Source organism: Hypanus sabinus, chromosome 10 (assembly GCF_030144855.1).
Source record: "Hypanus sabinus isolate sHypSab1 chromosome 10, sHypSab1.hap1, whole genome shotgun sequence".
In the NCBI taxonomy this organism is placed as follows: Eukaryota; Metazoa; Chordata; class Chondrichthyes; order Myliobatiformes; family Dasyatidae; genus Hypanus; species Hypanus sabinus.
In genome coordinates this window covers 44,719,786-44,745,890 of record NC_082715.1, presented here as the reverse complement: position 1 = coordinate 44,745,890, position 26,105 = coordinate 44,719,786, and the positions used below count along the sequence as shown (strand labels likewise).

Sequence of the window (26,105 nt, the reverse complement as noted above, 5' to 3'; positions counted from 1 at the left end):
AATTCCACTAATCTGCCATCCTGTTGTTGAGGAATCCCTAATGGTGGTATAGTGGACTGTGGAAGTGTTAACTAAGTTTACAAGGGGATCTAGTCACAACAATACTATCTGCATTTCTGGTTGCCTGGGTGTAGAAAAGATGTCATTAAGCTGGAATGGGTGCAGAAAAGGTTCACACTGATGGTACTGAAAGTGGAGCGCTTCAGCCATAGGGAGAGACTGGGACTTTCTTTTTCCTTAGGAGCATAGGAAGCCCAGCAGTAACCTTATAGATATGGGGAGTTAGACTGGTCTTTTTCCCAGGGAGTTTAAAACTAGAGGGAATAGGTTTAAGGTGAGGGGAGAAGAATTAAGAGGGATCTTTGGGCAACTTCATCACACAGAAGTTAGTTGATGTATAGACTGAGCTTCCAGAGGAAGTAGTAGAGATGTCAACACTTGGATAGGTACATGGATAGGAAAAGTGTAGAGGGATATGTGCCATGGATATAGATAGAGTAAATTGGACTACCTCAAGCAGGCAGCTTGATTGACATAGATGAGTTGGGTCAAAGAGCCTGTTACCATACAGTATTACTTTATGACTAAGAGGATGCACACTTCTAATCCATAATATCATCGCAGTGTTTTGTTGCTGGGAATGGCAAATTATAGAATTAGCCTAGTTGCTAGGTCAAAATTTAATGTTAAGCAATTCAAACTATTTTATGTTTTGTCATGAATTGATTTTGCTGATTTGTGTTTAGGAACTTGGGACAATAAGGCAGGTGTGAAAAACCCTCCCGTCACTTTTGGAGCCTTTCCTGATCCACCTGAAACTAGTAAGTGTTCAACAATTCTTAAGACAATGCATTCCTATGGAGAGCTCATTTAATTGCAGGTGCAGTACATCAACCTGTAGCATAAATAAGGGAGACTGTGGGGCAGCCAGTAAGCAACAGGACATTAGAATATTTTCAATTAAGTTATGCCAACAGTTAAAGGATAAGTGATTTATGATACGTTTAATAAATAGTGTCAACAGCAGTTGGATTGTCAGTAAGGGGGTTCTGAATTCACAAAGAGCCATGAGGCACTGATTTTCATAGGGTCCTCTCAGATATTGCACCATATAAAAACAAAAAGCTTCTAGTAAATAATATTCATTTTGTTTTACACTATTGAAATAAAAAGGTGGATGGGGTGAAACACCATAACATTTCTCAGTTGTTTTGTGACACTCCAGAATGTTGGCCAGTCACTTTCTGTTGCATCAAATAACTTCATTCCTTGTGCATTTCCTTTGGAGCACCATTGGAGAAATTTCCCCTTGTTGTCCTGAGAGTAACCATTTTCGGACAACCCATATTCTCATTGAGCTGCAGCATACTGAGATGTGCATCTCTACGCTACTTCCTTCCTCACTCACTAATCTTCCCACAGCCTCTGAGTACCCACCTTTGACCCCAGTTAACCGAGACACTACCTCCAAATATCCAGTGTCTTGGCCATACAATTTTCCAATGGAGGCTTTGATCTCCCACTTCATGTTTTCCTAATTTCCTTATGGCAGAGAAGAACTTGTTCAGCCCAGCATGTCCATAGTAGCTTTCAGAGCAATCGCAATATCACTGTAGCCCATTTTCCCAACCTTCTACCAGACTGGGGACAATTTACAGTAGTCAATTAACCTGCAAATTTGCATGTTTTTTGGAATATGGAGAAAACCAGAGCACTGGGGAGGGAATACTCAACAGTAGCAGTGAGACGTGCAAACTTAACACAGACCACTTACTAGCAAACCATATTTTCATCTCCATAAAATCAGTAAATTAGTTCAAAGTAATGTCAATTCTTGTCTTTCAAGTAATGCTATGAACTGAACGGTGTTTTAAAGACATCAGGAATTGGTTTGACAAAAACTGTTCTTTCTGTCCGCAGTTACCCAAGAGAATACTTCATCTCAAGATAGCCCAGCCAGATGTCACTTGAGTGCCTCACTGTCATCACATGTAGTTGATGAAGCATGGCTTGGATTAGGTATGGGAGTACTTCCATTATCCACATATTTTATGCTCATTTTCGATATCTGGATATCACCAGCAAGGTCAGCGTTTATTGTGCACACTTAATTGTCCTTGAAAATTTGTCATGAGCCTTTTTGAACCTTTACAGTGTTTTTGGTGAGGGTACACTCCAAGTGTGGTGTGGCACAGCAGCAATAAATGACACTGAGATTACCTATGTAGTGTGAAAACATTAACAGCCTTCACATTTAAATTGACATATTAGAACATGTAAATTATCTTTATGGTATGCACAATGAGACATGTGGATAAGGTATTTACTGCTATGCACAGTTAAAAACAAATGTCTTAGTGGCATATGTATACTGTCCAACTTCTGCAAATTATTTTTTATCACCTTCATGTACCAATACATTTAATGGTATTGGAATTGAAAACTTTCGCTTTTTTACTTTAAGTCAGTTTCTTCAAAAAAAACATTTGCCTTCAGTAATCTTGTAAATTAATTATTCATTAGTATAACAATGTGAACTGCAAATGATAAAAAGAGCTGCTTCCCACCAGTTCTTGGGTTGTTTGCAAGAAATAGATTAAACTTGCATTTAGCAATAATTTCCTCATGCTATCAAGTTAATAGGAACTGGATGGTGAAGTGCCATATTTGTTTAAATGTTTCATGATTCAATTGCACTTTAGTGTGCCATTCATGTTATTGCATCTGACATTCCCCGACATTAACTGTACACCGAATTATGTTATGGTTAACATAACTCGCAATTCTACCTGTATGTCGGAGAGTTTACCCTGTTAACTTTAATACATGATCGCGGAGAGCCATTCAAGATTCTGTCAATGCCAGGTGACATCTTAAATTTGGACAGTAAATCTTGGGGCAATAGCCTCAGCTAAATGTACTTGGTCAATGACTTCAGGAAACACATTAGCTATCAGCCAGTTTACAGATGTTTCCATTCAGTACACAAAATTAGAACTACATGTCCACATTCAGTTCCCCTGTTAGCCAGACGGACAAGCTGTCAGTCATTTTGCTTCTCAGACAAAGGTCAGCAGTACCTCATTATTCATATGATCTGTTGTTAGCCAGCACATGCGAGACAGACCTGTCTGCTTCTTATCCTGTCAGTCACCTTAATACTGAATTAGTCAAGTTTGACAGCAAAATTTAATTTTCTTCGCTGTATCAATGTTAGTTGCAACAGTAAGCTCCACGCCACAACCAGCATGAAGTAGACTCCGTAAAAGTAAAAGCAGGTTGTTAATGTATTACTATTTAAGTGGAGTCAGCTAACTTTGGGAGATGTGCTCGTCTAAATTCCGTAGTTACTTAAAGTTACAGATGGTATTTTTTCCAGAATCTTACTCCATGGATTCTCAGTAGTTTTCCTTCTGGTAGAACTCCCTTCTTGGAAGCATCCTTTTGGCTATGGCTCTGTGACTGGTCACTTAGGGAATGTTGAGGACACCCTTGTATTCCTATGGTTCACCATTTGGACATCCTTTCAGTGATTCTAGAAACCATTTCCATCTTTCCCTTTGCTCTTTCTTACTCCAAGACAGTCTATAAGTGTCTGTTGCTGGCATATATAAGTGCTGTGGGGAACACTCTTTTTAAGAGCTGCAGCCCTCGATATTGTGCAGCAAAATGGCAGGAGATGATTGAAACTTGGGATGATCCAGCTGGGTATTTCACGAGTGGTATTTCAGCAGTTGGCCCTGGCTCTGGGTATAAGCCACCATTATTACTGGTTCACACTGCATCTTCAAGAATTTCCACTTTTTGGGTAGAGTGTAGAATCCCATCAGGAGTTAACATTAATTTGATCAGTGTTATAGCACACCGAAAATCTCTGTGTTCCCATTTCTAAATTGAATCAGATTTCCTTTTCTTCTTTGCCATACTTGTTTACTATTGAATACAGCTTTCTGTTGCAGAAATCTATTCTGGTTCAGTTTCCTGATCTATTCTTTTCCAATGACCTCAAATTTCCAGTTTTCCTCAGCCTCCCTGGAGTAATCCTCCAAAACCTTGAGAATTATACTTGGTGATAACAAAGCACTGCTTTCTAGAAAATGTCTTTTTTTTTACTTGTAATTAACTGATCCATGTTAAGTGGGTTCTTTACTCTCAGCAAAGTTCCAATAGGTGGTTGATGTACATTCCATCCTGAGTTTTGAGCTCTTTTAGGGGTTGGGGGTAAAGATTGTCGTACATAACCATCTAACACAGGGTCAACAATGCAAGGTTTTGTTTGGGGGAAAAAGATTCCTAGAATTTAATAAATGCTTTTGGTATTTTTTTCATGTTAAGAAATCACACATAACGGCAGATATTGTAAATATAGTCATGGAAGTCAAGTTAAAACCTTTTTTAATAAACTCGTGTATGCATTCTGAATTTTGTTTTCATTAATGGCACAGTTACATCTTGTGGAATTCCCTGTGGCATCTGGAAGCTGGGGTTAAAGTAGTCAAAGTGGTCAGACAGGATCACATCGTTAGAGGTTAACTTGCATAAGGTCTGTCCCTGAGGTGAAACATTAAGCAAATAAATGCCTTAGGACAGACTGTAATGATTACTTTTCTCCACAGCAGAGCCATTCATGCAGTCCTGTATTAATTGGATTCTTTTTTTTATTTTAGTAAATTCCTTAGAACTATGCTGAGTATATTCAAAGCTAACCATAGTAAATACTTGGATGTTAAGGGGCTGAGGGGATTACATTCGAACAGGGAACTGTGGCTGAGGTGAAAGATTAGCTGTAAATTTTACTGAGTAATGGATTAGGCACAAGTATCTAAATGGCCTGTTCCTATTTCATTTTCTTATGTTCTTTGAGTATTACTGAGTGGGGTCTGGGTACATAATTTCATTGGTTCTCCTTCACAAAGAACATACTGTCAGGCAGTTTCCTGCACTTAGTCTTGAGATTTTGTTGAGACAGAATTGATTGATCTTTAGAAGGAAACCATTTTTTGTTTACTCTTACAGCTGTTTGCTCAAATGTAGGTGAAGTGAAGTCGAGGTTTTAATTTGAAGTCATTGCTTGCAAAACAATCTGTTGGGTGAGCAATTCAGTCATAAATACCTAAACCGCTTGATTAACCCTTCCATTTATACCCACTCTCATTTCATTTGTCACAACCAAACATTGCATCAGATATCCAACAAGTGTTTATGAAAAGTTAGACAAAGCTTTCTCTAATACCATCAGTTTTCCAGCTGCATGTAAAATTCTGCCCATACTCTTTCCACACAATCCTCTCTGATGAGGATAAGATTTCCATTTATTGTCTTCAGTAAAGGAATTGAGCTTGGGCAATGATATGCTCTTGAATTATAGTAGATAAGTACACAGCAAATGTAGCTCCTTGTTTGGCACAAGCACCTGAGAGAGAAATCAATGGGCTGTGTAGAAACTGGAAAAGCTGAGAGTTATTCTGCACCACATTGTTTGCAATGCGGAGAATTCTTAAATTGAGTGTATACCAATGCTAAACTGTTTGGTTTATCCTCACACCAGCCGTGAAAGGAAAATAGCGACCACTGCTGCTTTCTTGATTGTTGATTATGGTGTTAGTAGCCTCGCATTATCTACCCTGTTCATGTCCTCTCAGAGTGTTCAAGTCTGAGTTCAATTCTCATTCAACCATATGTGAATACCCATGCATTCAGCCAAATGACAGTGTTCTTCTGGGGCTAAGGTGCAAAACACAGTATTGGCATCAAACACCGCACAAAATACATATAAGTCAGCAAGTAAGCATACAGTCAAACAAAAAAAAAACAAAGTCCCTGAATGAAATGCCCTGAAAATTGATGGTGCATGGATGCCTTCAGCAAGAACAAGCAGTTTTCAGAAGTCCAAAGATAAACATATGCACACACGCAATCCAGCTTGTCATTCAACCAATCGAATACTAGAGGGCAGCACGGATGGGAGGGCCAGTGCCCCACAACACAGTATGGACACCGCACTCTGCTCCGATGTCTCCTCTCCTGGACTGCTGCAACAGGCAAGCCTGCATCTTGAGGCCTAGTCCTCACTACAACCAAGGCCACACAGTTTCCCTGCTGTCTGTCTCACCAATAAACAAGGAAAATGGACTTGTAGCATTTTACGTTACCAATGTCTAGCAGGGTCTTGCAATTGCTGGAGAAAAATCCAAAACAATCACTCTGCAAGACTGCACGCTGCCTTCATACACCGACTCTGGCACCTCTCTGTAGCAGGCAGTAAAGACCAGGTCCTCCAGCAACGAGCAGCTTGCTGATGGATTAGACCTGCGCAACCTGAAGTTCTTGCTGTCCAGCATTGTCTTTCGATTGTAAAAATGACAAAAACATTTTTGGTTGGGCCCCTAGAGGGAATGCACTGTCATCTTACCAAAAAATTGTTTCTGTGAGATCAACTCTACTTCATATGATCTCCACTGAATATTCTTTTTAATCTGTCCTCATAAGTCAGTCCTTGCACTTGAAGTTATATCAATTAAAAGTTACTTCACAAAAAGAAATGGAGCAGTAGCCATTAGATCTCATTCTACTCCTTACACATTATGGCCAAATCAGGCAGGTAATGAATTTCAGTAAGTTGCCTGCTTTACCAAGGCATTCATTTCGTGAGTAAATTTTCTGAAGTTGAAGGTAGTCGATCTTTAAAATGGACTGAATAGTTTCTTCCTGAACTGAGCACCTTTGCTGGATCTCTGATATTTTTAGAACTATTTTTAATCCATTAGAGTGAATGCTTAAAATTATAGCCTGAGTATCTTTGTTTTATAGATGACCCCTTTGCAGTTGACCTTAACTCAGATTGGAGTCCACCAACAGAGGAATGGGGCAACTGGACAGGAGAGGAAATCTTAATAGTTCAAGAAGTTGAGAAGGAGAAGCTGAAGGTAATGATGAGAAGATTGTACCCAAACAGAACCTCCAGTTAAATGCCTCAGGTGTTCTTCATGTCCTATGGTACAGAAATATGTTCTAATTCAAAAATGTAGGTAAATTTGCAAAAATGGAAAAAAAAGTTGCCAGTTCTGTAGGGGATTTGAAATACATCAACACTAACCAGGGCAGAAATGAGGTGGAAAGGAATAGAGAGCGCAGAATGTGTTTCAAGTCGCAAGACCAAGAGAAGACTTGCAGTTATGAATTTAGGTGGAATGAAGGTGGTCTACTGGTATTGGCACACTAGCTTTCAATCAGAATAGTGCAGTTAAAAGACCAGCTGTAGTGAAACTGATGGTGGTTTTAGCCATAATTTTCCGTACTATCTGACTTCAAGCATATTTCTGAATGATGGAAGGATGCCAGTGAGATGGTTGTTCAAATAGTGGAGAAAGCATTAAACTTAATAAAAGGCCACTCTGCCTTACGTTGGTAGTAGATGAATTTTTGGAAATAAATCGTCATTTTGAAGAGTTGTATGGGTAAGGTATGGGAATGCATGATAAATGGCATGATACTGTTGAGCAGATGAACAGAGATCATGTTCCCAGCTGCCTGAAAGTAGTCTGGTGGACAAATTGGTGATTAAGATGTAGAACATGCATCCATTTATTGGCTGATGCACAGAACATAACAGCAAGAGAATAATGCTGGAACGGGATGGTTTAAGCACTTGTAAGCTATAGCATATCCACAGTTCTGGCCGCCACCTTACTGAAAGGATGTGACATGGCTTGACAACTTGCAGAGGAGATATACAAAGTTTTTGCAGGGCTGGAGCTATGAGAAGAAATTGGCTAAGCTGGTTTATTTTTGGACAAAGAAAAGCTGAAGGGAGTCTTAGTGAATGTATACCCTATCCTAGTTATATGTGGGGGGATACGTTCCCTGCAGTCGACGCATAATGTGAGTACTTAAATAGAAAAAATAAGGATGCGTTCCAGAGGGCTTCCTAAATATGTTTCATCTGTAATTTATTCACATTTTCATACCAATACGACATAAAAGCAGTACCACAAGGCAACATTCGTATTATATTTCATCAATTTAAGGTAATATTTAATGTAATAAATCATAGAAAGTTAACATACTGGGGTGTACAGTCGGCCCGCCTTATCCACGGGGATTGGTTCTGGGACCCCTCACGGATACCAAAAAACAAAGATGCTCAAGTCCCTTATTTAATCTGTTTCAGTGCGGTGGACTTTAGGAACCTTTAACCTGATTAAAGCAGTTTCAGAGCAGTGGTCTTTAGGACCCAGCAGAGCTCTGAATTTGCAGTGTTACTGTTCACAAAAATAATCACGATCACGATTGAAAATAAAGTGAAAATAATAAAGCGATCTGAAAGAGGTGAATTGCCATCGGTCATTGGAAAAGCATTAGGCTACATCGGTCAACGATCTGAACAATTTTAAATGATAAAGTGAGAAAGGCCCTGCCCCGATGAAAGCTACAATTAGTACAAAGCAGCGCAGTGGTTTAATTATTGAAATACATACATTTCTTAAGTGTTTTATCTCCATAGAAAGGTTAAATATATACTATTTTCTGAGACAAACATTTGACTGGTGCTAAATAACACTGGATGTAGCTGTTCCGACTTACTTAGTAAGAGAACTTATGATTTTTTTCGATCTCGATCCACGATAACCCACGCACATCCGCCCGTATATTTTAAATCATCTCTACATTACTTATAATACCTAATACAATGTAAATGCTATGTAAATAGTTGTTGTACTGCATTGTTTAGAGAATAATGACAAAAATAAAAGTCTGTACGTGTTTGAAGAATGAGTGCTGGAAGAGCACTTCTGGGTTTTCTTGATTCGTGGCTGGTTGAATTCATGCATGCGGAACTCGCGGATAAGGAGGGCTGACTATACAATACTCAACAACAGTGGCAGGTGTGTTCGCTCCAGGAGATGAGTGGTTGTTGTGGGTGTCGGGCAGCTTTACATGGGTAAGGTGGATGGTTGTGGTCGTCAGGATTATATCAAGCACAGCAAGGGGTGAAGGAAGACTCACAGAACTGTTAGAACTGCCGGCAGCAGGAGATGACACCGGTTTGAAGAAAGTGGTGAGTGTTGTTTGCTTGGCAGCATTTTGTTTCTCAGCATAAATTTGCTTGTAGGGAAGAAGGGTTGACAGCTGGGAACGACTGAAATGCTGACTCCATTCTAAACTTGGGTCCATGTCCCTCGCCATTTGTGCCAAGTGTTCGGACTTCCACCATTCCCTCACCGTTGGTAAACTCCTGGGATTTTCAAAATTTTCTGTTGCTTGCAGCATCTGAGAGATAGTTCGCCATAAAAAAAAAAATGCCTTGAATGTGGATATCACACCTTGGTTGAGTAGCTGACTTAACAATATTGTGTTAGGGAACACTCCATTATGTTAGGATGAATGCTGTCCAAATGTTTAGGATGGGCTGGCACGTTATCAAGCAACAAAAGAACTTTAAAGGCAAGATACTGTTCCCGGCAGTAGCATCCCAGAGCTGTGTTACCTTCACCTGATGCCACACTGTTTAATAATTGAGAAAAAGTTGGAAATTATAAAGTGGTTCTCTGCTGCTCGGCTGATGGCCCAAGACATGACATCGGATGCTTAGGAGGCATAGTTAAATATTTCAAACACAAAATCATTGCAGCGTAGGTAAAAACAACAGAAGTTCAAGAGCGCAAGATCACACATCTACTCCTTGCCAAAACCAATGCGAGACTGGTGGGAGTGAGACTGTGAGGCACGCGCACCTGACTTGTATTGGCGGGAAAGCAGTGCTCCTCACATAACTGAGTTTTGGATGCATAAAGCAAGTTGGTAGAAATAGGTTCCTCACATAATTGTGAATCCGCATTGTCTGAAGATGCATATAATGAGGATAGGGTGTATATAACATTTGGAGAGGCCTAGACAGTATAATTAGGAAGGTTTCAAATTCTTTATCAAAGAGATAAATAACTGGATTATGGGGTTGGAGAACCTTGTTAGAATTAAGCTAATTAGAAGGTTTTGAGAGGAGTTTGAATAAACAAAATTATTGAGGAAATGGTGTGTATCTGGAACTTGCTGCCTGGAAGTGTAGGGGGAAAACACCAACCCTCATCACGGTGGCATATTGGTTAGCGTGAAACTATTACAACTTGGGGTGTTGGGAGTTCAGAGTTCAATTCCGATAAGTTTGTACATCCTCCCCGTGGTTGTATGTGTTTCCTCCAAGTACTCTAGTTTCCTCCCACATTCCAAAGACATACCAGTTAGTAGGTAAATTAGTCATTGTAAATTGTTCTGTGATTAGGCTGGGGTTAAATAGGGTGAGTCACTGGACTGAAAGAGCGTGTTCTACGCAGTCTCTCTAAATAAATATTTATTTGAAGCACCTAGTTGAGCACTTGAATTACAGTAACCTGCAGGCTATAGACCATTATCTTGCTGGTACAATTGGCTCACATATACAAGGTGGCCAACTTTTTACATTTCTGTGATTCCTCTTAATAATGGGAAATTATCTTTTCCAATGTCTAACCCCACAAATCCTTTGATAAATTATACACCTGCTTCACCACTACGCAAAACATCCACCCCAGCTATTTACTTCTCTGCTTGGGAAAAGTTAATCCTTCTCAATTTTGCTGTCCATTCTCTCTTAATATTGCCAAGCTAATCTTCCCTCTTAACTAACATCCTCCAGCCAAGCAACACATCTGTGAGGCTTCCTGTAGTGGGTTAGAACTATAAATCTAAATATTTAGATTGATATTTTGTCATTTACTGTAAATATTCAATGTTATCATCCAATATGATCAGTCATTATGAGCATACAGCTTTGAAATTTGCATTGATGTGAATACACGTTTAAAAAAAAATATCATGTTACAATGCACCTTTCATAGTCACTCCTTATCTTGACATAATGCCATTAAGCAAGCTTGGTGAGCTATCAGTAAAATTCACTCCTTTTAATGATGTGAGTTGAGGGATAAATACCAAACAAGGCTTCTGAGTCTACACCCATGTTCCTTTTTTGAAAGATGTCAAAATATCTTAATTACATTCTTCTAAAAGAGTATTTGGGCACTGGTTTAATGTCTAATGTCCCAGCTGAATGACAACCTGCTGTAGTTGATAGTTAACAACAGTGCAACAATACACTTGAGTGCCAGCCAAATTTCTTGATGGTTCAGATCGCATTCAGTTCATTGTTATTCAACCGAACATATGTATACTACCAAGTGAAACAATGTTCCTCCTGACTAAAGTCACTACATATACTTGTATATACATATACTAAAGACACTACATATATCTCAAATGCATAACACATAAAATGATATTACCACGTCATTAAGGACCCCACACCACCTTGGACGTGCCCTTTTCTCGTTGTTACCATTGGGAAGGAGGTACAGAAGTCAGAAGGCCCACACTCAGTGATTCAGGAACAGCTTCTTCCCTTCTGCCATCCGATTCCTAAATGGACATTGAACCCATGAACACTACCTCATTACTTTATTGGTTTTTTTTCTACTATTTATTTTAACTTAACTATGTAATAGACACATATACTTAATGTAACTAAGTTTTTCCTCTATTTATTTATCATGTATATCATTGTTCTGCTGCTGTAAAGTTTGAAAAATCTCACACCATATGCAGGTGATATTAAATCTGATTCTAAATTAACAAATAATAAAGTGAACAATATAACACAACTGGCACTTCATGTGTGATGAGAGCTGGATGGCGGTGGGGAGTTAAGTAGCTTTATGGCCTGGAGCAAAACACTCTTTCCCATCCTAACAGTTCTTAACCTAATACTGCTGTACCTCCTGGCTGATGGTAGTAGGTCAAAGAGATTGAACGGACTCGAGTGATCATTGACAACGCCAAGAGCTCTCATACATATCTCTGATGGGTGGAAGAGGCCCAGTGATCCTTTCGGCAGTTCTTGCAACCCTTTGCAGGAACTTGGAATCAGATGCCTTGCAATTCCTGCTCCAGTAGGTGATGCAGCTCGTCAAGACGGTCACAGTGTACTCCTGTGAAAATTGGTTAGAGAGGGGTCCTCACTTGCCACTAGAGGTCCAGGGCATGATTTCTGGAAAGCAATCCCACATACAAATAGGCAATTCCAGACTAACCTTGAATCACTGAAGGATGCTTGACAGCTGTGATAGGGCTTAAATGCAATTACCTCTTACAAAGTGAAACAAGCAACAGAGGTCATAAGGCTACGCTCCCTGAAGGGCACATTGCCTTGTATGCTCACTTAGACCATCAAGACATGGTGGGACCTTCTCAAACTCCCACAGCCCCAGATGACCCTGTGATTTCAGTCTCCGAGACCAACGTGAGAGCATCCTTCAGGAGCGTGAACCCACTGAAAGCATCTGGCCCAGATGGGATACATGACCAAGTATAGTAAAGACTTGTGCTGATCAGTTGGCTGGTGTGTTCACGGATATCTTTAACCTCTTGCTTTGGCAGTCTGCCCACCAGCTTCAGGCATGTTTCAGTTATATGATGTGTAAGAAGAATGTGATACCTGTTTCAAAGATGATTGTCCAGTAGCACTTACATCCATTGTAATGAAGCACTTTGAGAGATTGGTGTTGAACCGTATCAACTCCCACCTAGGAAACCAAGTGGAACCATTCTAATTTGCCTACTGACATAACAGGTCCCCAGCAGATGTCATTTCGTTGACTATTTACTCCACTCAGGAATATCAAAGGTGCGTACACCAGGACACTCTTTATCAATTACTGCTCGGCATTCAATACTATCATCTCTTCAAAGCTAATCAATAAACTTCAAGACCTTAACCTCAATACCTCCTTGTGAAATTGGATCCTCATTTCAGATTGGTGGTAACATCTCCACAATCTTCATCAGCACAGGTGTTCCATAACAGTTTTGTTTTACCAGTCAGGTGTGCTTAGTCCCCTGCTCTACCTGCTATTATACTTATGGCTGAGAGTTTAAACACAGCTCCAATGCCATATTTAAGTTTGTCGTTGGCCAAATCAAATTCAGCTTGTAGGAGGGACATTGTGGTGATACAACAACCTGATTGACTTCAGGAGGATCACCACTTTAAATTCCTCAGTGTTATAATTTCAGAGGATCTGTCCTGGGCCCAGCACGTAAGTGCAATCACAAAGAAAGCACAGCAACAACTACTTCTTTAAAAGTTTGCAGAGATTCAGCATGACATTTAGAACTTTGACAAACTTCTATTAATGTATTATTTACTGCTCATTACTTTGCTGGTGTTTAGGGCAGCAGTGAAGGCCCTCCCATCTGTTTGTCCTTGTCCACTCAGGTGTAAAAGGATTCTTCGTTGCTGTTTCCGTAACAACTTTGTTTTACCAGTCAGGGTTGTTAGCACAGAGTTGAACCCCCCAGCCTGGAGGACTGGAGGTCTGGCCTTCCACCTTTGGCATGGGTGACCTTACTAAGGGCCAAAGCATAAAGCTCTCACTCCAGCCAACACAGCTTTGGCTCTCATGCAAGCCTCCAAACCACCAAGGTTGTGGTCCTCTTAGAAGCTATAGATAGATGACGGAGAGTATATTAACTGGTTGCAACACAGCCTGGTATGAAAACAGCAATGCCCTTGAATGGAAAACCCTACAAAAGTAGTGGGTACTGCCAGTCCATCAGTAAAAGCTCATCTACATGGAGCATTGTCGCAGGAAAGCAGCATCCATTATTAAAGAACCCCCCCCACACAACCAGGTCATGCCATCAAGGGGAAGGTACAGCAGCCTGAGGGACCCGCACCATCAGGTTCAGGAACAGGAATAGTTACTGCCCCACAACCATCAGGCTCTGCACTCACCCTATCACTAAACTGCTCTCACAACCTATGGACTCGTTTTCAAAGTTTCTTCATCTCATGTTCCCGACATTTATTGCTTATTTACTTATTATAATTCTTTCTCTTTTTTTATTTGCTCAGTTTGTTGCCTTTTGCACATTGGTTGTCTCTGTGCTGGGTGCAGTCTTTCATTGATTCTATGGTGTTTCTTGGATTTACTGTGTACACCCCACAAGAAAATGAATCTCAGGGTTGTACATGCTGTCATATGTACTTTAATAACAAATTTACCATGAAGCCTCCTCGGGAAGTGTAAATACTGCTGTACTTTCTTGACCAAGGAGGTGGCATTGAAGAAGCAGCTGAGATCGTCCATTATGTGTACTCCCAGAAACTTGTTGCTCCTAACTCTCTCCATGGAGCAGCCATGTATGTGCAGTGGAGTGCTCAGCCCGTACCTTCCTAAAGTCCACAATTATGTCTGGTTTTCTCCACATAGTTGTGTTCACACCATTTACCAGCTGCTCTACGTCCTCTGTGTATGCCGTCTTGTTGTTGTTACAGATGAGGTTAACCACTGTTGTGTCCTTAGCGAACTTGATGATGCAGCTTGAACGGGATCTAGCAATGCAGTCATGTATCACCAGTGGGCTGAGCACACAGTCCTGGAGAGTACCAGTGCTCGACATGATGGAGCTTGAGATCTTTCTGCCAACACAGACTGTCAAGAAGTCCAGGATCCAATTACAGAGAGAGGTGTTGTGATCCAGTGAGGAGAGTTCACCCACCAGCTTCTGAGGGATGATCGGATGATCATACTAAATGCTATGCTGAGCTCAATAAACAGCATCCTGTCACTTAAGGCACCATTTTCCAGGCGGGACAGGGCGGTCTGAAGTGCAGAGACAGGCATCATCAGTGGACCAATTTGATTCATAAGCGAACTGGAAAGGATCCAATGTAGCAGGAAGATGGAATTTAATGTGGTCCAAACCATCTGCTTAAAGCACTTCATTATCGTTGAGGTCAGTGCTACTGGACAATAGTTATTGAGGCAGATTACTGTAGCACTCTTAGGCACCAGAATGGTGATAGCTGCCGTGAAGCCTGAGCTAAACCACTTCTTCAATAAGTTTGACAATTGCCCTCCTGTCACCTCCCTCAGCACACCAGTTCCAGTGCCATCCCTCTTCCCTCCTCCCCCCTCCGGTTCAACACGTAGATGAACGACCCAGGCTACATCCCTCCTCCTCCTGCACATACCAGCTATACCTCCATGTACTATCCCGTTCTTCACCTTCACATCCCCCACCTTCCTCCCACTCCGCGGTCATCATGGACTTGTCTTCACTACTGAGCAGGTGAGAAGGGCTCTGAGGAAACCCAGACATGGCAAAGCATTGGGACTGGATGGTGTGAACCTCAAGGTCGGCCTGGAAAGGGTCCCGACTGCGGGGAACATATTATGTGTGGTCCCAGTACCCAAGTAGGGATGACCAAAAGTCTTGAATGATTACAGTTCATTAGCCTTGACCTCACACGTCATGAAGACCCTAGAGAGACTGGTCCTAGCTCACCCCCAATCCTGGTCAGATTAGCCCTCGATCCCCTGCGGCTTGCCACCGGGAGCACATTGGAGTTGATAATACTGTCATCTGCCTGCTGGACAGAGCTTACTTCCATTTGGATAGGCAGGGCAGCACTGTGAGGATCATGTTTTTAGATCTTTCTAGTGCCTTCAATATCAAACAGTCTCATTGCTGGGGGAAAAGCTCTGTTCAATGCAAGTTGGCACTTACATTGTATCCTGGATAATGGATTACCTGACTAGCAGACCACAGCTCCTGCAGCTTCAGAGCTGTGTGTCAGACATGGCTATAAGCAGTGTGGAGGCCTCACAGGGACTGTATTGGCTCCCTTCCTGTTTACCCCGTACATCTCACACTTTAGATAGAACATGGCGTCGTGCCATCTGCAGAAATCCTCTGATGACTTGGCAATCGTTGGGTGTATAAAAGGAGGACAAGAAGATGAATACAGAGCTCTGTTGGAGGCCTTTGTTAAATAGTGCAAGCTGAATCATCTGCAGCTCAACATTAGTAAGACAAAGGAGGTGGTGATGGACTTTAGGAAGACTAAGCCTGCACTGCTCCCTGTTACTACTGATGGTGAAGATGTGGATATGGTGAGGCCCTACAAGTACCTGGGGGCTGCACCTGAATGACAGATGGGTGGAGTGCCAACACAGAGGCAGGGTACAAAATGGGCCAGACTAGCCTCTACTTCCTGAAGAGGCTGAGATCCTTTGGAGTATGCAGGGCTCTCCTTCACATGTTCTACCAGCCTGTTATCACCAGTGTAATCTATGTGATGTGTGCTGGAGCAATGGCAACCACATGGGTGATACCAGTAAACTGATTAGAAAGGCTGGTTCTGTTGTGACAGAACAAAGGACCTTGCAGAAAATCCTGGCAATTCTGGACAATGTTTCTCACCTCCTACGTGCCACTTTGGCTGAACAGAGGAGCACTTTTTATACTAGACTAAGGTAACTGCTCTGCTCCAAAGAGAACTATATGAGGTCTTTCTTATCCTCAGCCATCAGGCTCTATAATGAGTCAACCTATAGCCAGGGAAGTGAACTTGTAATCTTTGACTCGTAAATCTTGTACATCTTATTTTTAAGGTAACTTATTTTTATTCTTTCATACTTCTAGTATTTGTATATCCATGCACTTGTAATGCTACTGCGACACTGTAACTTCTTTGGGGATCAATAAAGTATCTATCAGGGGAAAAAAGTGTCACTGTTGTTGAAGCGCAGGGTGGACTTGTAGCCTGTTACTGTCTGAACGTCCTGACACATGCACTTCATGTCACTGGTGTCACAGAAATAGCTGTTTTGCCTTCCTCACTCAACCTCATTCATCCCAGCACTGAACTATTCCCACAACCTATCAACTCATTTTCAAGGACTCTTCAGTGTTATGCTTTTGATGCTTTATTTATTTATTATTGTTGTATTTTTATTTTTTCTCAGTTCAAGTTGGTAAAACCTGAGGAATGAGCATAGCCAAGTGCACTCATTTCTCAATTGCTAGGAACTTTTGGACTATTCTAGTGGTGTTTAGTATTGTGGCTTTCTGGAGATTTACTTAAAAATTGCTGTGTCACTAGGTACATAAGCTTTTTTGTTGTTATTACTTTATTCTCTTTTTGTACTTACACAGTGCTTTCCCACACCATAAAGTTCAAAGTAAATTTATTTTCAAAGTACATATTTGTCACTATATACGAACCTGACATTAGTTTTTGCATATTGGATGGGGTGGTTGTGCTTGAATTCTATTGTGTTTCTTGTATTTACTGTGAATGTTTGCAAGAAAATGAATTTCAGGGTTGTATATGGTGACACCAATGTATTTCGATAATAAATTTGCTTTGAACTTTGGTGCAGGAAAGCACAGCTGGCTGACTTGAGAGCTGTCTTATCCCCCAATCTGAATGCAGCATCCTGATCTTTCAGCCATGCCTGGATTCTGCTGTCAGCCATGGCTTCTGATTTGCTTTGAGATACAGTAAATGTGATTAATAATGGTGACATCCTCAATGTACTTCTCTATGTAGCCAAACACAGATCTCACATGCAGTATTCATCAATGTTAAAATATTGGTTGTAGATGGCCACCTCACTGAACATGTCCCACAACACTGATGTTGGTCCTGCTGGCCAGATCTACATAGAAACATAGAAAACCTACAGCACAATAAAGGCCCTTTGGCCCACAAAGCTGTGCCGAACATGTCCCTACCTTAGAACTACCTAGGCTTTACCCATAACCTTCTATTTTTCTAACTCCATGTAGCCATCCAGGAGCCTCTTAAAAGACCCGTATCATTTCCGCCTCCACCACCACCATTGGCAGCCCATTCCACACACTCACCACTCTCTGAGTAAAAACTTATCCCTGACGTCTCCTCAGTACCTGCTTCCAAGCACCTTAAAACTATGCCCTCTCGTGCTAACCATTTCAGCCCTGGGGAAAAGCCTCTTTACTACCCACACGATCAATGCCTCTCATCGTCTTGTACACTTCTATCAAGTCGCCTCTCATCCTCCGTTGCTCCAAGGAAATAAGGCCAAGTTCACTCAACCTGTTTTCATAAGGCATGCTCCACAATCCAGGCAGCATCCTTGTAAATCTCCTCTGCTCCCTTTCTATGGCTTCCACATCCTTCCTGTAGTGAGGCGACCAGAACTGAGCACAGTACTCCAAGTGGGGTCTGACCAGGGTCCTATGTAGCTGCAACATTACCTCCTGGCTCTTAAACTCAATGTCTGTATCTCCCTTTGTACTGGTTTGACAGTAGTCAGTATGCAGGAATTAGCATATCAGGTAACTGGTCAGAGTATCCAAGGTGAAGACGGGGAGCAGCTTTGTATGCAGCAGGACATTTATTGTGGAATGTTATACCCAATGCAATGAACTGAGTGCCCGTTTGTTCCTATTGCCTAGATGTCTGAAGAAGAAGAAGAAAAGTCTCAGATGAATCCTGCAAGCAGTGGGAAGTCAAAACGAAAGAAGAGAAAGAAGAAGGGCAAGCATATAGAAGATTCTGCTGGAAGGGAAGTGGTATGTGGTATGAAAGATAAAAATAGTCTTTTTGAAAATTTGAAAAACATTCTTGATGGTTGTTTAATTAACAAGAAATATGGGTACTAACTGAGCATATCTAATACAACAGAATGCCTCAAGGCACAATGCAAGTACATAATGGCACTGAATTATTATTCTTGTAAGATTTTTTGATGTAATTCCTGCCAGTTCACATTTTTTTCATATTTTTGAATATATTTTACTTTAAATCAAGAGGATACAGTAAAATAATTTGCATCATCAATTGTTTGTAAAATTTCCTATGCAATGTATTTAAGAGCTTTCAACAAGATTGGTTTAAGTACATTTTGTTAGAATTGGTTTTAAAATGGATTCAGAGTTTAGACATGCAATGTAATAATTGTTGAGCAGAAGAGACAGATTATCTCTGTAAATATTTTGTACATTTTAAGACTACTAGAAGAATGCAAAGCATCTAAATGCTCAAAGACAAGGATACCAATCTGAGAATAAAATCTGTTCCTGTTCAGGGTGATATTTGACTTTTGGTAATATACTCCAGCCCATATTTGTATTTTCAGTACAACACACTTACTTTGGCCACAATGGGATGGATCTATATCATCAGCCCTTTTTAAAAAAAAAACACAACACAATTCTGTCTGCGAAATGCCGTATAACTGCAGAAGTGCGGAAGTTCTCTGATGCAGGGTGACTTTCACATTCTTCTTCTGTGCTGTGAAAATATTAAAATCGAGTTCAGCTCAGTTGAGCAGAGAGCCAGCAACTGGATTGCATTATTGCTTTCATTGTGCCCAAACATACATGTAGCTTTCCTCTAAGGTCCCCTCACATCATTCCCTGGTGGCAACATCTGAAATCCAATTTCCTTCCAGCTTCATCAACTTTCCTACAAGTCAAAAGCAAATAACAATAGAATCACAGTTAGAGCAACTCTGTTTAGCTCACCAGACTGAAGCTGGTTCTTTGTAAAGACTATACCATTAGCCCCATTCCCTTCCTTCCAACTTGCTTCCGACCCCCTTAATATATCACCTGATTTTCAAAGTTAATGTTGACTCTGTTTGAGCCAGTACTGCCTTTCAGATCACAATAGCACACTTAAAAAACAGTCACTGCTACTTGGATCCTCCATCAACTGCACAAAAAGCTAACACAAGCTGCAGTTAAACACAATAATTTTGTCATTCTGCAAATTATTGCTTTATTATTAAATTGTGTTTCATGGAATAGCAGGAGAAGGAGGACAAGAACATAATGATTTGAAAGGAGAAAAGTCGCTCTTCGTTTTGGGAAGTGAATGACTCGGGTTTAGGTAAGAAAGATTTCACAAGGCAAGGAGTAAGGTCGCATTTTGTTTTCTAGATGACATTGGAGAAACCGGGTTCTATATCACATGATGAGCCAGGCAAAACACATCCAGTTACTCCTGGCTTCTCTGATGTCCATTTTGTTGTAACGGAGTCAGAAATAAAGGTTGGTAAAGTTTTGTTTTGTTCTGAAGTTTTTCAGATGGAGGTAGAAGTACAGCAAAACATTGTTTGACTGCAATGTGAATTTTTTGAATTCTGTCCTGTTTATAGGATGTATTCTAACATTTGAAACTTGTGTCAGACTTTCAAGAGAATTACTTCGATGATCAGAAAAGGGACAGTTAACAACCTCTCCCGAGCTTGTAAAAGAACACCATAATAGTGAAGGACAGTATAGATGCACGCTGATGGTCGAAATGACAACAATAAAAAAACATGTTAATTTCTATGGCCACTAATTGTCTAGTTGAACTCCTTCCTCCAGGACTTCCTTTCTACAACTCTTAAGGTGGTCATGCCCTTAGCCCTACCAGTGTTCGGCTCTGATGTCCTCCCACCTGGACTCCCTTCCTCTCACTACTGCAAGTGATAATTCTGGTTCCACTCTACTGAGGAGCCTTTGGCTATCCTGCAGATAACTAACAGCATTCAAATAAAGTGAGGCCATGATTGTCCAGGTGTGTAGACAATGCATCCAATCTGTGAACAGTTCTGGCAGGACACAGAAGTGATTTGGATGAGCAGATAGTACAAGAATATTTCTTTAATGACTCCGTGCCATATTTTAATGGATAGTGAGTGCCTAGGGAGACCGAGGAAAGGAAGGCCTCCCTCCCTCCCCCCCCCCCCCGCCATCTTAACTGCGCTGTACAGGAGCACCATTGAGAGCATCCCGACAAGTTGCATCACCATCTGGTATGGAAGGCCCCACAGAGGATTGTGAGAACGACTGAGAGGATCACTGCGGTCTCCCTACCATCCTTCGGGGACATTTATCAGGACCGCTGCATAATATTATCGAGAATCCCACCCATCCATCCAGCATCCTCTTTAACTTTCTACCATCAGGCAGGGGACTCTGATACATTAAAGCAAGAATGGTCAACATAGGAAACAGTTTCTTCCCTCAGGCCATAAGGCTTCTGAACTTCCTGCCATATCGCATTCTAAGTGTCACTGGTTTATCTGTTCCATATCTTACAATATTTAATTTATGCACTTTATTTATATATTAACCATCTGTAGATTTCATCCTTATTATTATGTGTTAGGTGTATTTTATGCCCTGCTTCAGAGAAACGGTGTTTCATTTGACCATATACACATATATAGTACACATATATAGTACACATATACGTATACACACATATATATAGTTAAATGATAATAAACTTGAGTTGGCTTGCACTTGTGAAGGCCTTTGTAACACCTCAGCACATTAATAGAACTGTTATTGTTATAAAGCTAATCATAGTTTTTTTTTACTTGACAGCTCAGAGATGGTGTACAGAAGAAGATTCTGGTGGATGTGGATCCAGAGGGAATTCCACAAAGATCAGGAATTGAAGTGGAACAGTGTTTGACAGATATTGGTCTTACTGAACAATGGAATAATGGAACCAGCACATCAAGCACTAAAAGTAAGCCATGTGTTTTAAAGTAGTATAAACTTTGAGTATTAGATGTCTTAATTTTTCAGAACTTCACAAGGCCGTGCTATGAAAAGAAACAACATCTGAGCCAGTTTCTTACAATTATTCGTGGGAATGGGAGTGAACCACTGGTTGGTACAAAACATTCTCATTTTTGCAGCAAAATCATTGAAAATTGCTTAGTTAGTCTCTCCTGTTTTTAGTGATTCCTCTTTTTCATCCGCAATCAATTTAATGTCATTAGCACCTCTTTTGTTTACCGAATCAGAAGTTGTCATCAGATTGGGTAATGGTCAAGCTTTAAATAAATCACTCTTGTATTTTGGTAAAGCAGTTATTAAGCAATTTGCTATGTGGTCTAACTTTAACCACATCTCCCCCCCCCCCCCCCACACCCCGCACCAAATCTCCTTTTCTTCTATCTAAATTATGAGGTGTTGCTAAAATAGCAGGGCCTCAGTGCCTGTGGCTTCCCTGCACCCTCCTTAGTAACTTCAGGCATTGGAGGTCTGTGAGAGTCATTGTATTTCTGAGATTAGGAAGCTGGACTGGCATGTATGCATTCTACCCTGCTGAATCATTTTTTTATTTTAAGTATGCTCAGGGTTCTATGTTTAAAAATACGTGTGATATCACCTTTTTGTCTTTGGAAACTACCGGACAAAAACGGATTTCAAAAATTAACAGGAAAGAGGGCAATTTTATGAAATTGCCTTCAGCTGAAGAAGTTATACATGCTGTGAGCAGTTGGCAAATTATTCTAAAAAGTCATTATTCTGAAGTACTTTTTTTTTTATTTATCACAGAAAATGGATTCACTTTAGACTGTGCCAAAACAGAGAAGAGGAAAATGAAAGCCAGAAGAGAAACCTGACACTGCCTTTTTATTCATGGAAATGGTTCAGATTTTTAATTCTGAAATTGTCACCAGTTACTTCTAAATTAGGCACAGGCATTGTGCTTGCAGGAAGCATTGCACTAAGTCCATAAAATGAACAAAGGGACATAGAGTAGGAAACTCTGATGTAGACATGGAAGCCACAGAGCAAAAGTTAAAGGAGTTGCTAATGGCAAGTACTTATTGTTACAGAAAGGTAACAAGCCACAAAAAGAATGTATTTCCCATGTACTTTGTTACTTTTTTTTCTATTCTAGTGCCACATGGAATGCAAAGTAGCTTTTCCAGTTCCAAGCAGCCTTGTTTTATGGCAGCATAAAAGTAGTAGACTAGATGTTTTTTTAAAAGTTGCATATTTAATTCAAATCTGTTTCAAACTTTCCTTCTCCTGATATACTCAATTTTGTGTCCTATTGTGAAATTGTACTTTACAAATAACTGTGGCTGCCTATCTGTGTCTTAAATCTTAATCCTGGTTTCTGAGAAATAGGATGGAACTGAACAGGTGATTTCTCACCTCTGTTTTGAGCTGTTGCATATGGATTTGCTTCCACACTGTCAGCTCATAGCAATATAGCACTTCAGGTATTACTCAGTAACCTTGCTTGTCCAGATTTAATATTTAAATAATATAATTTTGCATCTTTTGGGATGAAAATGCACTAAATAATTTTTGCAAACTGTGCAGGGGAGCATGCCATAGAACCCACCCCCTTTTACCTTAAATCTTTTGTACCATTTTGTCCATAGTGCCCATAATTTTAAATTTGTTCCTTCCGTGTTTAGAAGTGTTTCATATTAGACAATTTTATTTGCAGAATCTATGTAAAACAAAGAGAGAAATAATCCCAGACATTAGGATAGGTCTTAAAAGACTGACTGTCAGATCAGCCGATAATGGTTTCAACTGGACACCACTCATGGAAGTACTTATTCTAGTCAGAAGGGAATTTTAAGTTGATATTAGTTATTGACTGTAGTAGTATTAAAGGAACACATTTCTAAGAAATGTGCCCACTTTAAGACACTTTGCTGTAAATCCAACCATGGTTCCTGAATGAAGGTAAGAATCACCCAGGTTGGTTACTGGAACCTTTTGAAATAATCCACTTGTGTTGCTTTGAAATGTTACTGTTTCAAAATGTAATGTGGTCGTCATCATCATAAAATACAAGATTTAGTTATAGGCACTAAGCTCTACAATATAATGGGCTAATTGTGGAGTTTGAAATTTAGTTGGCTCATGTGAGTTTTAATTAATGGTTGTGTTATTTTCTAAAGCTACCCAGTGTGTTTACCTTAATGAGTGTTGATCACTATTGTTACAAAACAGTGTGATCTCTTGAGACATGTAGCCTTCAAGAAAATAAGCAAAATTATTTAAACAGAAGATGTTTACGGTTTATTTGCTGTGACCGAATCACAATCAATGAATTTTTAAGAAGTCAAAGGAAAACCAGCGTAATTGACCATATTGGAGGCAAAGAAACTGGAACAAATTATCTTATGGTAATAAATCAGTATTTGTAACTTCCCTACATTCTATAGTGTACATCATTTGCTTGCATTTTCAATTTTGGCTATAAACCAATGTAAAATATTGTTAGAATCTCCAATTTTATTTGAAGAAAAATCAATCAAAGGGCAATTTGAAGTCAAGCCAACCTATTGTTTGATGTAAGTAGCCTGCTAGTTAATATACAACCAATACCTCCTAAGCCAGTATCCTTAAATATAGTATTTACTATTTGCAAAGAGCTAAACTATCCAGATTTATAGAGGTGTTTGCTACAGTTGCTCACCCATTACATTTTTTATCAATCAGTGATAACTCATGCAAGGTCCTGAATGTTCTAACTGTATAAAAATGATTTATTTTCCAGCTGTACAAAAGTATGACTTTTTATCAGGTCTTGTAGTGGCCATATTAGCCTTAATGTTGACTTAACAGTTTTATAGGAGGTTTAACAATTTTCACTAATTAAGGCAGTATTTTTGTTTCCCTTTTATAAATGAGAATGTTTCACTTCATGCCCTCCTGCAGCAAAGGTGGTTCATATAGGAATGTGATGTAGCATTTACTGTTATAGTTTTCATGTAATTCTGTGGTTCATTTCTTTCAAAAATCTGACTTCCACTTGTTATGTAATTGAAGTTTATGTCTGTTTTGTGTTGGCTCAGTACCTGGCTTTTTTAAATAAAGATTTTGAGCTGCAATTATAATTAGCTACATCAGTTAATATTAAATTGAATTTCAAATATTAACAATGATAAGAGTTTTAAATGGTGTTGTAAAGTGGTGTTTTACTTAAATGTTGTATAACCAGAAAATCCAGTGTATGGATTGTTTTTTCTGTTTTCATTATTTGTGTAGTAAGGTTGCATGAAGTATCTGTATGTGAATTGTTTCTTTATAGCTTGTAAAACTTTAAAATCTGCAGTAAGTGCCAATATACCAGATGTTCTGGTAGGTTTAAGTAGGAAAGCAAAATTGTTTGACTAATGAATTACCTTTGTCAGTTACTAAATTACTTGTGATTTTCATATTTGAATTATAATTTTCTGAAGCTTACAAATTTCCTATTCATAAAGCAGTTCTTTGGTCAAAACTGGTCTAGAAATGAATTTGTAGTCTTATAATGCTATAATGGGCTGGGGTTTTCAGACCCAAAAGTCCCAAACCAACTGGAATGTTCAGGAGATGTGGTAATAAGCGTACAAGCACAACAAAGTAACTTAAGCCTAATTTATTATCATAAAGCTAAAAGCACAAATGAACTACACTAGTAGTAGTAGTCTCTCGAAGTCCGAGGAAGACGGATGTGTTGCGCAGTCAACGTCTGTGGGCGCGCATATGACTTCTGAGGCCGAAGTCCAAAGCACAGATACGATTGCAAGATGAAGATGCACAACACAAGGACCTGTGCGTGAAAGATATTACAGTGAAAAAGCCTTGGCATGGAGACAGTCCCACTCTCTCGGCCCCAGAGGTCAGGATCCACCTGCACGAAGATCGTTACACATGGTGGCCTCTTCAGCTGCAGGAGTTGCCGGACAATAGATTGATGAAGTCCTCCCTATTGACCGCCTACGGGACTCCGGCTCCAGATTTCTTCTCAGGGTTTACTCCCATAGCCTTTCCCATGATTCGGTGTGGCTCGCAAGGCAGCGGAAGTTTTAAAATCAGAGTTTTCCTTCTCCTAGGTGGGCAGTCGACCAGGACTAACAAGCCCCACCTGCCCGAAGCATCTGGTTTTGAGGTGCCAGAGACCTGCCTTTGCCCCTTCTACCATTGGTAGGAACAATTCCATCACGTGAAGCCCTGGGCTTGGTTGACAGAGGCTATTTGAGACGCAAGCCATGTGGAAGCACTTTATAGGCAGGTGAGAGCTTGTCCTCATTACCACCTCTGGCTATCTCAACCTTGGAGCCTAACTGCACTAAATACTACACAACACACACAAATTGCTAGAGGAACACAGCAGGCCAGGATTTTGTGTGTGTCTTTGGCTTGCTAGCATCTACCGATTTTTCTCTTGTTTGTGATCTAAGCACTATGTAGCAAGATTTCCACAGAGATTTCAAGGCTCATAATTCTTAGTCACCACTCATTTGTTGCCATCATTGGGGGCTTGATTGCTACTGTTGTTGGGGGGAGCTCTGAATTCCAACTCATGAAGTCACCCTGGGTTCATCCTAAGCACCAATTGATTGCAATTCCTCAGTCTAGGTGAAGTCCCAAGAACGGAGCAGAAGGTGCCTCAATGAGTAGGGATTCAATCCGTAGATAAACTCTTT

General features: G+C 40.2%; 1 protein-coding gene across 1 annotated transcript in view; it reads left to right on the top strand.

Annotated features, from left to right (window-relative positions):
- LOC132400625 (protein LYRIC-like) overlaps nt 1–24,939 on the top strand; it is an 87,171-nt gene extending 62,232 nt beyond the window's left edge. The window contains exons 6-12 of the mRNA XM_059981783.1: nt 747–821; nt 1,921–2,019; nt 6,811–6,926; nt 18,322–18,438; nt 19,810–19,920; nt 21,250–21,397; nt 22,216–24,939. Coding sequence (XP_059837766.1) covers nt 747–821; nt 1,921–2,019; nt 6,811–6,926; nt 18,322–18,438; nt 19,810–19,920; nt 21,250–21,397; nt 22,216–22,283 — 734 coding nt within the window. The 3' untranslated portion in view covers nt 22,284–24,939. The remainder of the gene's footprint in view (nt 1–746; nt 822–1,920; nt 2,020–6,810; nt 6,927–18,321; nt 18,439–19,809; nt 19,921–21,249; nt 21,398–22,215) is intronic.
- The last annotated feature ends 1,166 nt before the right edge of the window (nt 24,940–26,105 follow it).